Source organism: Dipteris shenzhenensis, chromosome 27 (assembly GCF_047967505.1).
Source record: "Dipteris shenzhenensis isolate YYH24624 ecotype China chromosome 27, Dip_SZ_1.0, whole genome shotgun sequence".
Taxonomy (NCBI): Eukaryota; Viridiplantae; Streptophyta; class Polypodiopsida; order Gleicheniales; family Dipteridaceae; genus Dipteris; species Dipteris shenzhenensis.
Window position 1 is genome coordinate 2,763,238 of NC_141622.1, and position 13,344 is coordinate 2,776,581.

The 13,344-nt window shown below is 41.8% G+C and overlaps 1 protein-coding gene across 3 annotated transcripts in view; it reads right to left on the reverse strand.

The window, feature by feature from the left end:
- The window catches only part of LOC147883736 (uncharacterized), a 76,369-nt gene that overhangs the window by 9,132 nt on the left and 53,893 nt on the right, over positions 1-13,344 (reverse strand). The window contains exons 7-10 of one of the 3 annotated variants that reach the window (XM_087399159.1): positions 12,893-12,946; positions 12,744-12,806; positions 12,464-12,526; positions 12,183-12,347 (exon numbers count right to left, since the gene is read on the reverse strand). In XM_087399159.1, the coding sequence (XP_087255285.1) occupies positions 12,183-12,347; positions 12,464-12,526; positions 12,744-12,806; positions 12,893-12,946 (345 nt within the window). Of the gene's footprint in view, positions 1-12,182; positions 12,360-12,463; positions 12,527-12,743; positions 12,807-12,892; positions 12,947-13,344 lie in introns of all 3 variants that reach the window. The other 2 variants (XM_087399158.1, XM_087399157.1) reach the window with 2 other exon arrangements.

The window sequence follows — 13,344 nt, forward strand, 5'->3', positions numbered from 1 at the left end:
AGAAGCACAGTCAGGAGAACACCAGAAAATATGGAAACAAAACAACTAAGGAACCATAGCTGTCATAGGGCTTGGACTTGCAGACTCACTAGTGCATCGTGTCGACTTCAAGTCCATAGCAAAGAAAATCTGGGAAAGAGTGGAATGTATTCTCAGGAATAAGATCACTAATTCTAAGGTTTTCTTAAAGCTTAAATTCCATGAACTTAAAATGAGCGATGGTGAAGAGCTAAGTGATCATCACTTATCAAAGTTTGGATCCTAATTCAATAACTAGCCAATCTCAAGTAAACCTAATGATGACGACAAGCTAGGAGTACTCATCAAGAGTATGTGAGGGATTCGTTGCTTAGAGCAAACTATGAAAATCCTTCGTGTAGTCAGTATTGCCTTTGAAGAACTGATGGCTTCGCTACTTGAAAAGGACAAAAGAAACAAGGAAGAACAACAAGACAGCAACAATCCGTTTTAGGAGCACAAAAGTAGAGGACCCATACGAAGCATCAATGCAGATATTGTAAGAAATAGGGCATAAAGAGGCCAAGAGGCCAATGCTTCAAAATGCTCTAGCAAAAGCAAGAGAAACATCATGCAAATACTGTTGTTGAGGACAAAGAAAAACCCACCGTTGTGGAGGAAATAGTTGCACGGACAGCCCAAGTTCACCTGGAGGAGGTAAACGAAGAGTCTGCATTCTAGCTACCTTTAAGCTGTCAGTCCATAAGGGTTCTCTATCTTGGGTAGTCCCCTTAAAATGATTGTATTTGTGTTTGGTGTGTACGCCTTGGTTCTATGAAAGGGATCTAGATTTATCTAATACCCAAATAGGAGCCACAGAGGTGACTAAAGTGTAGGCATTGCGATCTCGGTTTTGCGGTGTCTACTTAGAAGACTATCATGAGACGATAGTTTTGCATGATGAAATGGCTTTGACACATCTGCCATGAGACTAGTAGATAGTATCTTTGCAATGGGCAGATTGGAGGAAGGGGATAGAATTGGCCAGAGGGACAGGGAGGAAGGGGGAGAAGAAGTGACAAGCACAGAGAGGAAGAGAGAGAGAAGGGTGATGGAATCAGAGAGAGGGGGAGAGAGTGTGTACGCAGCACGCAGGAGGAATGAAAATGGAGTAGATAGGATTAGATGTCACATCAAAAGTACAAAATGAGGGGTGGATGGGGACTTCTATAGTCCCTCCCTAATTCCTACCTAAAGGACCACTAACATAGCCCTTTTCCCCTTTCATTACAGTGATCCCTTCCCATAGAATTTTGCCCTCAAAATTACATGTATTGGCTGCTATGCAAGGGTGTTGAGACATCCAAGTAATGCAGCCCGCTAAAAGATAGGGGTACCCCTAGACATACTCTCTAGCCGCCACGACTGTTCATTCTATGGGAGCCCTTTCCATCTTATGAGGTACTCAATCTATACATATTGGGGAGTACTCCATCTCTAAACATTTAAACATCATTGATGTTTATAATGCAATATTTTGGGTTACATTTCTTGTTTTTCATTATCATGCACATGCACCTTACACCCTTTCTATGTTGTAGTCTTGTTAATGAAAATGGGCACAACCAACACCATGTGTATCTCCCGGTTGTAACTTGCATTTCTCACCGGTCCAAGATTCTTATTGGCAACCCACCCACATTACCCTCTATCTCTTGCAACATACCAACATCCTCGATAAGCGAGTCATCTTTCCTTTAGAAATTGTGTTAACGAGTAACATGAAACGTAGGATGCTCCTTACAATGATGTGGCAATTCTATTTTATAGGCTACCTTGCCTTTTTTTTTTGGAACCAACAATGGCCCATAAAATCAGCAAATGAATCAACACATTGTCCTATTGTTGACGACTCTGTGTGAAGGCACTCTGGAAAAAAAAATATCCTTCCTTTAATTCTCTAAAAGATCTTTTCAAGGTTTTACTCCAACTTGCGTTAGATTTGTTGGTCTAAACTCATAACTCAACTGAAATGGGTCCAACCTTGTGGATGAATGTTTTCTATCATTATAGATAAAATTCTAGTAATGCTAACCACTTGTTCATGTACCTTGCCTTAACAAAACATATGCTCTCAACATATCTTGCAGAGTTTGCTTGACACTCTGCGTCTAACCATCCATTTCAGGATCACTCGTTAGTTACAAAAATAGCAAGCTCAACATCTGCATAAAACTATGAACCATGTGGTGCCTCCTTGCTTTCAACACATGAATCCCAACATACAACTCTTGCTCATGAGTTGGCCAATCATGTTACAGCGAGAAATATCTTGCTTTCAAAGGCTACTAGCCTTCTTTTTGAAGTAAAGCCACTCCTACCGCATGGCCACTTTAAGAAAAACGGTTTATGCAGATTAACAAATCTTAATAGAGATCCTTTAGCATCTAACTTTTTTTACTCATCAAAGATTTCATTGATTATTTTTCCAAATGAAACGCATTTTATCTAAGGTCAACTCAATTAGTAGCCACACAATATCAAAATATCATTTGATATGTTTTCGACAAAATTAAACAAATTTTAAGAATGATCACAATAATGTTACAATCTAAGCGACTAGTCATACTAATATAGTAGCCACTTTGTTTGGATCCATTTCTTGGAGTAATAATGAAACCCAACCATGCATAGCATGGTTTTCTTACGATAAACAAAAACACTAGCCTTTCTCAACGTATAAAACAAACACTTTTCATAAGTTTTTACGATGCACATCAACCATTCTTTGCTTTAAAATCACAAAAGATTAGAAACTAGGTTGCTTCTGTCCCAACTTAAGCTGTTTTTCTAGTTATCTTTGCACTGTAATCTCTTTTCTAAAACTAAACCTATAAGGTCGCCTGTTTATAGGTTCTACTCTAGGTATAAGGTTAATTTTACGTTGAACATTTGTTTTTGGAGGTAACTCAAAACATAACCCGTCCTTAAAACGATCAAAAAACTAATCATGAATTTGATCAGCTTTTTAGCCCATCTCCCTATCTTGCATAGCCGAAGAGCATTCTCGAATGACTCTACTTACATACTGCAAAGAGACAAAACCTTGCCTAGGGTTTTCAAATCTTGAGAGTCAAAATCAAAGGACCCTAAGGTAAGTTCTTTTTTCTCAGAGAACATAGAACACATCATTTAATTTGAATTGATATATGTGTTTCAACCAATCAATGACTTTTTTCTTACAATGCCAAGCCATTCAAGAGATACATTTGTGCAACTAGCTTGGGCATTTAAAAACCCAACTTCTCTATGTAGTTTTGGATGCGAAGTTCCAACTATGTGATCCTTTAGTCCCAAACCTCTATTGGACTTCCACCTACCATCTTGATCCTATATGCATGATCGGATGGACTAGTTTAAGTCTCGGTCTTTTTACTCGCTTGGAATTAATAGCATTGTGCATCACTGCGAAGTCAACAACACAATTACCTCATGATTGGCTACTTGTCATTGTATCTTTATTAATTCCCTTTTAGCGAAGATTGAATATCCCGTTGCTGTGGGCTTTAAAAGAATATCATAAAATGGATCTTCTACTTTCTTAGAAACAAAGAAACATATATATTAGATTCTCACCCAAACGAAGGCTGTGCTAGCTAGATTTGAAGCTCATCAATCCAACGATTTTCCTCCATATCTGCATTGTATTCCGAGATTACCATCTCAACCATGTACGAATCCTTATTTTTTGGGCAATCTTTTCACGGATGTAGCTGAAGATACACAAAACACAAATCTTCTCTACTTGCTTTATCTTCTGTTCATAAGTAAGAGAGAATTTTGACTAAGACTCTACTATCATAAGTAAAATTTTCCACTCCTATGGTGGTATTTGATTGGGACCCACTACCCATTAGCTTAACAAACTTGGCTTGACTATTGGTTTACTAGATGTTTCCTTTCTTCGTAAACCTCATCTAAAAGACCACATTGAGATGTTGGATGCATAAAATCCCCCGGTTTGCCTCTTACACTCTCAATGTTTAATACAATGGCAATCGGGTCATCCAAAGTGTTGTTGTACTTGCCTCTAGTTTCCATCTAGTCTTCAGAGGACGATAATATATTCTTCTTCTTCTTCTTCTTCTCTCTCTCTCTCTCTCCATGTTTCTTTTTTTTTTTAATGCTAAAAATACCCTTTTCCAATATTGGAAGAACAAAACCATTGCAAAATAGACCCAAACTATAAAGCAAAGATAAACAACTCCAAAACTAGCTACGATGAAAGAAAAGGGAAGAAGACTCCCTAAATCCAAATGGATGCTCTTTTCCTGCTTGTCTATCTCAGTGCTTCCCTTTGCAGCCTAAAGGTCCCTTGATTCTTCTTGTTTACCATAAATCCCCTTTTTTTTGTGCTTCTTATTACGTTATGATGATGAAACTTGGTTACATCTCTTCGTCTTGTGCATTGTATAGGCTTTGCTAGTGCCCCATTCTTTTTTTATTGATTTTAAGACACATTAAGACTCGACACATAAGACATGCTTCAAACACCATTGTCTAAAGTGTCTTCAAGATAAGATACTTAAGACACCTCATTTTATTTATGATTACAAATATTTAATTTAAAAATATGTATAAAAGGATACAAGTAAATGTAAGAAAACAATACAACGTCTGTGCTCAACAGATAACAGGATCTCGTATGCAAGAGATAAAAGCTGATAGTATGGAGAATCAAAAATTTCATTACTGTAAAATTGATACAATAGATGGCGTTGCCTCCCAACCGTGCGCTCCTGTGTGAGAAGCTTCGATGGCGTGCTGGAAACAGTAGAGGACGGAGGCTGGATGCTAAGGAATCAGGGTTGTTGTAGCCAGTGATGATTATGGGCTTCACGGGCTTGCTCTTATATAGCCACCAGTCGTAGTCGGTTAGGCCCAATTGGGAGACCGACCCAGTCGGCCCAAAACGGCCAACTGGAGGTCAGTCCCGAAATAGGCCACCGACCACACGTTAGAACCGTGGCGCAAAACAGAGCAACTAACCTATGATTTCGTTCGGCCCAGGGCCATCCGGGATCATCTGGGGCTCCAAACGGCCCCGCAGTTCGAGAGTGGACTGCCCCGAAAAATGCTCCGTTTACCCTCAGTGCGGTCAGTCATGGGATGCTTTCCCGCACTTGCATGTAGCCTAGTTGGCAGTGTGCCAACTCTATCTGAAGCCGTCCAGCCATCAGGCCACACATGGCCCCCATCTGGTGTCCAAACCAGGACCTACCGGATAACCTAGCTACTCAAATGCCTTCTCCTCATATGGGGGGCTTACAAGTAGAGTTAGCTGGTTCCCGCGTAGTTACACGAGAGTGGAGCATTGATATCTAACAGTAAATAGCTTTGGACCTTGGTTACTAGCATAGCTAAGCATTGTAATTAAAAGTCAAGACTCGAGACGTCAAAGTTAAGAGCTTACAAACTTTAAAATTAAAACTAAGAATTCATATTCAAAAATACAGATAACAACTTAACAAGAGCAAGGCTACATAGATGATGCATCAATAGTCACAGTAATCATGCCAAAAATCTGTGAGTCATATTTGACATGAATAAAATCTTATACATGTCATTCAAATGAGAATTTCGACTCTCAAGAGTCAAGTCTCTCAAGACACATCCTGCTTTGAATCCGCTACGTCATGCCAGTGCTGGATCCAAAATCATCATCAGTATTAGCGTTACCCTCACTATCATACTGTGGCTCCTCAAGCTCCTCCTCCTGCTCCTCCAAGTCTGCCCACATAGGTCTATCTTGAGAGATACAAGCCACAACCACGGCTCTTCTAGTGCCATATCGGATGGTACAACCACAACCTCGCGTCCACTGCATTTGCCTCTACCTCTGTCTATACCCTCGCCTATGTCCCTCAATACAAAAATAGCAATAGCTCACATGCGACATAAACAAGTAGCTCGTCTATCTATGGTCTCAAGCTCTCTATGTAGCTGTGCATATCTCTTCTCCTCAATAACTTCAACTCTAGCAGAAGTGGTCAGCTTGTTATGTCGATGCTTGTAGAATCCACCTTGTTTGATGTTGTGATTCTTATATATGTTTATTAGACCTGGCGAGTTTTTCAGCTTTCTTATAAGCCTTAAGTTTGCACATCAATATACTAAGCGCTCGAGCTGCTTGCATAACTTGTTCCTTATTTTCGTATGGATCAAGGAGTAGGAAGTCCAATTCCTCTCACATGCTCGTGTTGGCACATTCCTTTGGTTCCAAATCTCGATTGGCAATTACAAATCAAGATTTAGGGAGTAAGATCAATCATCATGTATGTTTACCAGATGTGAAATGTCAAAGACACACATCTCGACTCTCACCTAAGATAAAATCCTAACGTCCAATCTCAAGGAGTGGAGTAGCCATATGTCTCCCACCACTTAATCAGCTTTACAAATCTCTTTCCTTCTAGACGTGTCTGGAAAAGGAAAGGCCCACACTATCTTAGTACTAAGAAACTATCACCTCCAGATTGATTAGTCATCTTCAGTATGACTATTCTACTTTACCATCTTCAGCATGGTGTTGGACCTAGAGACCTTATTTCTTGCAACCTACATATTAACATAATAGATATAAACGATGGACATATGATTCATTATTCATTAATATAATAGACATGGATGAGAAATATTTACAAATTATCATTTGTACTTACCAGTCAGATGACATGTACTTAACGAAACGGGCAGCTATTCCATGAAATGATGGACCAGTGCAACTATTACATGGAGTGATGGATCAAGCCAAGAGTACTCCACTCCATATCTGTCACCCGTAAGATAGCGAATAAAGGAAGGAGAGCTTTCAATATAGCCTCCATGTCACTCCAAAATGAGTGATCTAAGCACATTCTTTGTACTATCATGTTCTCTGATCTGGTAGAGTCAAACCACTCTAACCACATCTGAGACACCACTGCCTATCAAAGAGCTGCATGCATTGCAAGAAGGCGCTCCAAAACAATATGCATGTATGCAAAGCGTGTCTTCAATGGTCAAACGATTTTCAAATAGCTGGCTGATGTCCTCCATGAGGAGGTCTAGGCGATGTGAAGCACGAGGAGTCCATACAATGGTAGGAAACTCTACCTCCACAAGCTCTCCCATCCTCATGCAATTACTTGCCTTGTCTATAACAACAAGGCCATAAGCTCAGGCCCTATCTCAATGATAGCCACTCAGATATGCTGAAAAATGAATTCACTTGTAATGCTAGCACCTTTACCTATATTAACAGCTTTCAAAAAATAGGTAACAAGCCATAAGAATACCAATAGTTAATGATGCCCCTCCATTCATCAGAGAGAATGCTGCAGTCAAGTTTCCTCCACCCCTCCTTGATAGGATCAAGAGTTCTATTAATTCATCCTCTAGGACAATGTCCAAATCGCAGCATACATCACGCCTGTCCATGTATTTGTAGGTCCCACAGCTGCCTGTACCTTGATCGTCCTCTTCTATTGTGATGTTTGCAGGACATTGAAAGCAAACTTGTATTCAAGCACAGTCCCTCCAATTCCAATATGTGCCACACACTATCGTTCTTTCTGCTAAGACTGTGTGGACAATGTACAAACCCTTTTCCTTGCATGAGATGCTACCAGCAATAGCACTAGAATCAGTATCCACAGCATCATCAAGGATGAGAGTGTGGGACCCCCACAAATCCTCCTCTTGCAAGGCGGCAACCACAGTACTACACTCACCGTAGTGTTTTGCATTCTCTCTTATAACAACAGCAGCAATCTCAATAGGAACAGAAGGACATGAACCAATTTCCCTATCACAAAGACCAAACACGTGGAGAATAAGATGTGTCTTTGAGCTCACAAACACCTCACCACAGTATTTGCACTTCCACTCTTTGTTTCTTGACACTGATGACACTGTGGGGTTAAATCATAGTGGTAAGGATCCCCCAAAGTCGACTTGGAGGTTTAGGTATGGTGAATCTCAGTTTGAACTGCAGATTCTGGACTCTGCTATGCTTCAATTCTCTGCTCTGCTGCTGTTACCTGTGACCTGTGAATCTCAGTTTGAACTGTAGATTCTAGACTCTGCTATCTGCTGCAGCCTGGGGCCTACTGTTATGTGATAATTCTCCACTCAGTGCTGCTGTGACCTGTACTGTTCATCTGGCATGCCCACGAATAAAATTCAACAGGTATTTAGGGCATGCTACATAACCTTGGTACATGCAAAATCGCAGAAACAGAACTTACAGAAGTACAGACTAGCTTCTCATTCCAAGCAGCAAGAAGAAACAAGTTCACGCAAGGTCCAACTTCCAAGAAAGTTTGCACTATGCAGGAGGAAATTGGAAGGCAATGGTTCAATGAAGTAGGACTCAGGAAACCTGAGCTGCAGGCTGTCAGCAACCAGCAATTCACAGCAACAGTGCAACCCAGCAACACAGCAACAGACTATCTATATAACCGGGCCGTACTGTTGTATGTCAGATTTGAAGCCTATATGGCAAGTACAGCCTCAGGTAGCACTAAAGTTTGAACAGCAACACCTCAGATGCTAGCAGCCAGGGTGCCCAAAAATCGAGAATAAGGAAGGCCAAGAAAGCTCTATGCTGTACGGGCTGCACGGCTGCTACTATGGCAGATTTTGAATAGAGGTCCAGATTTAAAGGATTGCTATGAGCGTCATGTCAGCTTTGGAGCAGCAGAACGTGTACGGAAGATTGTGACGTCAAACTTCAAAGGCTCAAAGTCACTTTTAGGGCTTTTAGTCATTTTTGAAGCGTGTCTAAACCTGTCTTATAGGTATGTACATGTCGAATGCATCTTAGCGTAAGACACGTAAACCTTAAATTCACCCTCCATGGAATAGGCACGCCCCTTCAACTGTCATTAAAATCTATCACTTTACCACACGCTGCCCACTCTTGCTCTACAGAATCACCTGATCGATGTCAAAGTAGCTGCAACACGCAATCGGTCCAACAGAACCCAATAACCAACAATTACATTTGCTTGTTGGTTCCAACATGCATCAACAAATTATCATTGAAGACCACCTTTCCGTCTGCAACCTATTCGTTCCTCGCTCATAACTGCTTCATCAAAACAAGACAATCGCTTGAGCGTCACTTCAACAAATATAAGGCTTCTAGTCTTCCACCTCAACTGCTCACAAACCTTTGCTTCAGGCTTGTCCCATTACTGTGTTTGCCATTTACTGCTGAAACTCAGCCTTGAAGTCGGCAATATGCTAAGTAGAAGATCCATTCAAAAGCACATCATCAACATGTAGAATTACAATCAGGAAGTCTGCTTCATGTTTGCAGACATAAGAGCCCTCTCTGTAGGACTGTTCTGAAAACCAAGTCTGAGGCAATGAGCATGTCTTGCCTGAGAACGCAGCGGAAAATGAATTGTACCATGTTAGAACACAGCAGAAAATGAATCGTACACAAATCATACCTGAGAACTCTAGATCCTACTCAGGATGTGCACACATACATGTAAATCTAAACCATGCTCACATCTGGAATAGACAGCAAGATATGACAACCAAGATTTGAAAAATAACATCCAAGAGAGGATGCAAAATGTATTACCAAAAGGTGCACTCACAAACTACACTACGTGGACAGCGGGATGCTGCCCACTAGTATTGGATCTGAGGCAACACCGTGTTGCCCTAATCCTTTTGCTGCACACCTCTGACGAGGACTTGAGTGAGGAGCCCAAAACTCTTTAGTATTTACCAGCCAGCACCCTTTCTGCCAAGAGATGGTCTGCTCCCCGGATGAGCTCTCTAGGCAAGCTAAGGCTCCTACTCCTGCTGTTGTTGCCGGTGCCTCTAGCTACTCCTGCTGTTGTTGCTGGTGCCTCTAATAAACCCTGCTGCATACCTCTGTCCCCACCTGCTCTAGTGCTCTGATGCACTCCTGCTGAATGGAACATCAGCCGGATCCACTGCCTTGCTGCTGCTGCCTTAAACTGCTTCCTCTAGTGTCTGCTGTACACTTCGGAAGGACTGGAACATAGCCTGAAGATGAGTTGGACTGAATGCATATGCTCCCCACAATGGGGACTTTATATGGAGGCTGGAATGCCCCTAAAACTGACTGATAGGGCCTCGTCAACTAGTATGCAGGTCTGCCAACCTCGCAGCCTGCTGTACACCCGACCAGCTCCCTTTGCTACACCCTGCTGCTACCTCTGTCTCCACCTGCTCTAGTGCTCTGCTGCACTCCTGCTGACTGGAACATCAGCCGGATCCACTGCCTGGCTGCTGCTGCCTTAAACTGCCTCCTCTAGTGTCTGCTGTACACTTCGGAAGGGCTGGAACATAGCCTGCAGATACTTGGACTGAATGCATATGCCCCCCACAATGGGGACTTTATAGAGAGGCTGGAATGCCCCTAAAACTGACTGATAGGGCCTTGTACTCGTCAACTAGTAAGCAGGTCTGCCAACCTGGCAGCCTGCTGTACACCCGACCAGCTCCCTTTGCTATCCAACCAGCCTAGCCTTCTGGCAGATCAGACCAGGGTTTTCTGGGGCCTATAAAACCCCCACTTGCTATGTCCTCTGTGCCTAGGTCCAGGACATAAGGCAGGCCCTTATGCCCTTCCAATGGAGCCTCCAATTTGCTACAGACCTGCCCTAAACTAGGGCCCATGGGTGGCCCAATGAGTGGCCGACACCAAGGTTGTGTGTACCAGGACAGATCTGCCCTGAAGGGTGGGTCAAAAGTAGCCCTAAGGACACCTGTATGCTGCCCACATGACAGCCTATGTGCTGCCCCATGTTGCAGCCTTTTCATCCATTCCCTCGGCTATATTTCTCTGCAGGTGTCACTCCCCCATGCTCTCCTCATTTGGGATCTTACAAACAAGGAGTTCACCCTATTCTCTGACAGTAATCGGTGCAATCTACTTTGCAAGTCGCCCCGAAGTTGGCCAAAGGCATGTGTGAAGCCATCAGATCTGAAGAAACTGAAAAGATGGACTAAAATTGGAACCCCACTTGACAATTGGAAGACTTGTCTGGCTCAGAGTCACCTTCCTCCACGCAAAGGTTTTCGTCGTTCAAATGTTGGAGTGAATCTCCCACGACCCTCTAGCTGAATCGAAGTCACCTTCCTCTCAAGCAAAGGTCTTCAACCTCACACAAATATCACCAGATCCCTTGGGCTCTTATCCCATTTTGGAGTCTCTTATCACATACAATGCCAGATCAACAAAAGGAACTCTCTTCTCAAGCCCTAAATGCAGCCCAAGCTTATGTTGCCTAGGATCACACAATGCCTCAGATCCTACACGAATGCACAAAATAGACAATTTAGACAGCACAATAGATAGCCAAAATACATGAATAGATTGGGTCCAAAATAAACACAAGTACCTCACTTAAATCACTTACATCCCAGCTTTTAGAGCTTACAGCACTAATAAACCAAGGCTGTTGTATGGCACCATGGGTAGTGTTTCCCAGGCTAGGAAAGGAGTATTCCTTCTATTCTGGAATTCATTGTATTGTCGGGAGAAAGCGAGCGGGAAAGTACCCATGGCAAACTCACATGTCACAAGACTTCCAAAGTGGCTAATTAATTTGGAATTGAAGTGGCTAATTTTCTGTTGAAACCTCACACAGCTACCCTTGATTTCCCCCAAAACCAGAAATATCAAGAAATAGATCAAAATTCCACATGGGCACATGGAGTCAACTGTATGTCCAATACAAGCAAGGGCATGGCACATTCCAGATCATACAAAATCACAGCCAACAGTTACAACAATGTTGTCAATTATTTGCTACCATGGCGTCAGATGAGCAGGAAAGAGAAATGGAAAGACAAGAGGATGCTCCCATCAATCCAAACCAAGTTGCAAAGTGTCAAGACTGAAATTATTAAGCTCAAGGAAAGCATGGCAGAACAAATGCAGCAAGTAGAGCTCCAAGTTTTCCACCTTAAAAACAAAATGATCCCAGTAAAAAGGTATCCGAATTCTAAGGCAAAACACCGTATGAGTTCTGCTGGAAGGACTATAAATACAAATTTAGAATCGAATATCAACACCGGGTGTGAAAATTAAATGGCTGGTATATTTCTAAAGTGGCCATTTACAATGCCTTGAGCTACTATTACACTAGGACAAGCAAGCTTCACATTAGCCATTTGCACACAAAAAATACCTGTAAATATGGTCCCAAATTTCCTTGTACATTTTCCAGCTGGGCTAATAGAAGATCCTTAGAAGCCTTAAAGCCTTCAGACACCTTGCATTTCACTGTCTCAAAATGTGGAGAAATGGTGGCAGACACTTTTGTCAGACTTTGTTTGATGACAGGATTCCACTTCTGCTGCACATGCTGGCCATGCAAGCCAATCAGAACATTACTAAGTACAAAGAAAACCAAATACTGGGGCACCATTAGCTCCAATTTAACTGTCAAAAGAGGTTCAGAATACCTACTGTCTTCACAAAATCAACATGAGGATTTGACCATTTCTGAAATGCTGTTGCTTTTTCTGATGCCTGCACAACATGGTCAGACCCAATCGTCCTCTGAAGCAGAAAGAGAGTGATAAAAATCTGTTTAGTGATGCCAGTTCTCATATAACTAGCAATGATAATAGCAGTCAGCGTTCATAAATTGCTTTGCATGCTAGAACACCAGTGTGCATCATCACTTTCAAGCCACAAAGCAAATCCGCTCTGAAAGTAGATTTGCAGTCTAAGCTGACAGACTTACCTTTTCTAAAGCCATATGTAAAAGAGGTTCAGCATATTTGGTCCAATATTCTGATATAGATGCCTGTATCGGCAATTCATAATATGAGAAAGTTCTCTGTCTTCCAAGAAATCCTATTCAAGAAACAGGCACTGGCACTGCGATTTTACCTGCATTTCAACTATCCGACCTGAAGTCCAAGGAGGCAGCCAGCCACCATGAACCTAAATCATGTAATCATTGATTATGTCAGAAAAGAGCTTATCATTTACCAAGCCTTTAAATAATACAAAAAGCAATGATATTCAAATTCCATTTGCCTTCTTCAAGACTGTGTTTCATGAGAACTTACCATACCGTTTGCTTACAGCTATTAAAGAAAACAGACAAAAAAACACTAAAACGATTCAATGTTGTAATTGTCATGATAACTAGCACATATGACTTGAATCAGAATGCCCTACATATTATAGTCATGATATACATTTATAAGACTAGAATTCATTGCTTACAGGATAAATGCCCTAGCCCCGATGTGCTCTTCAATGAAGCGGTTTGTACAGGCTTTCTACCACTTGAGTCTTGGACCCTTAACACCATCACCCCCATATACAAGGCAAGA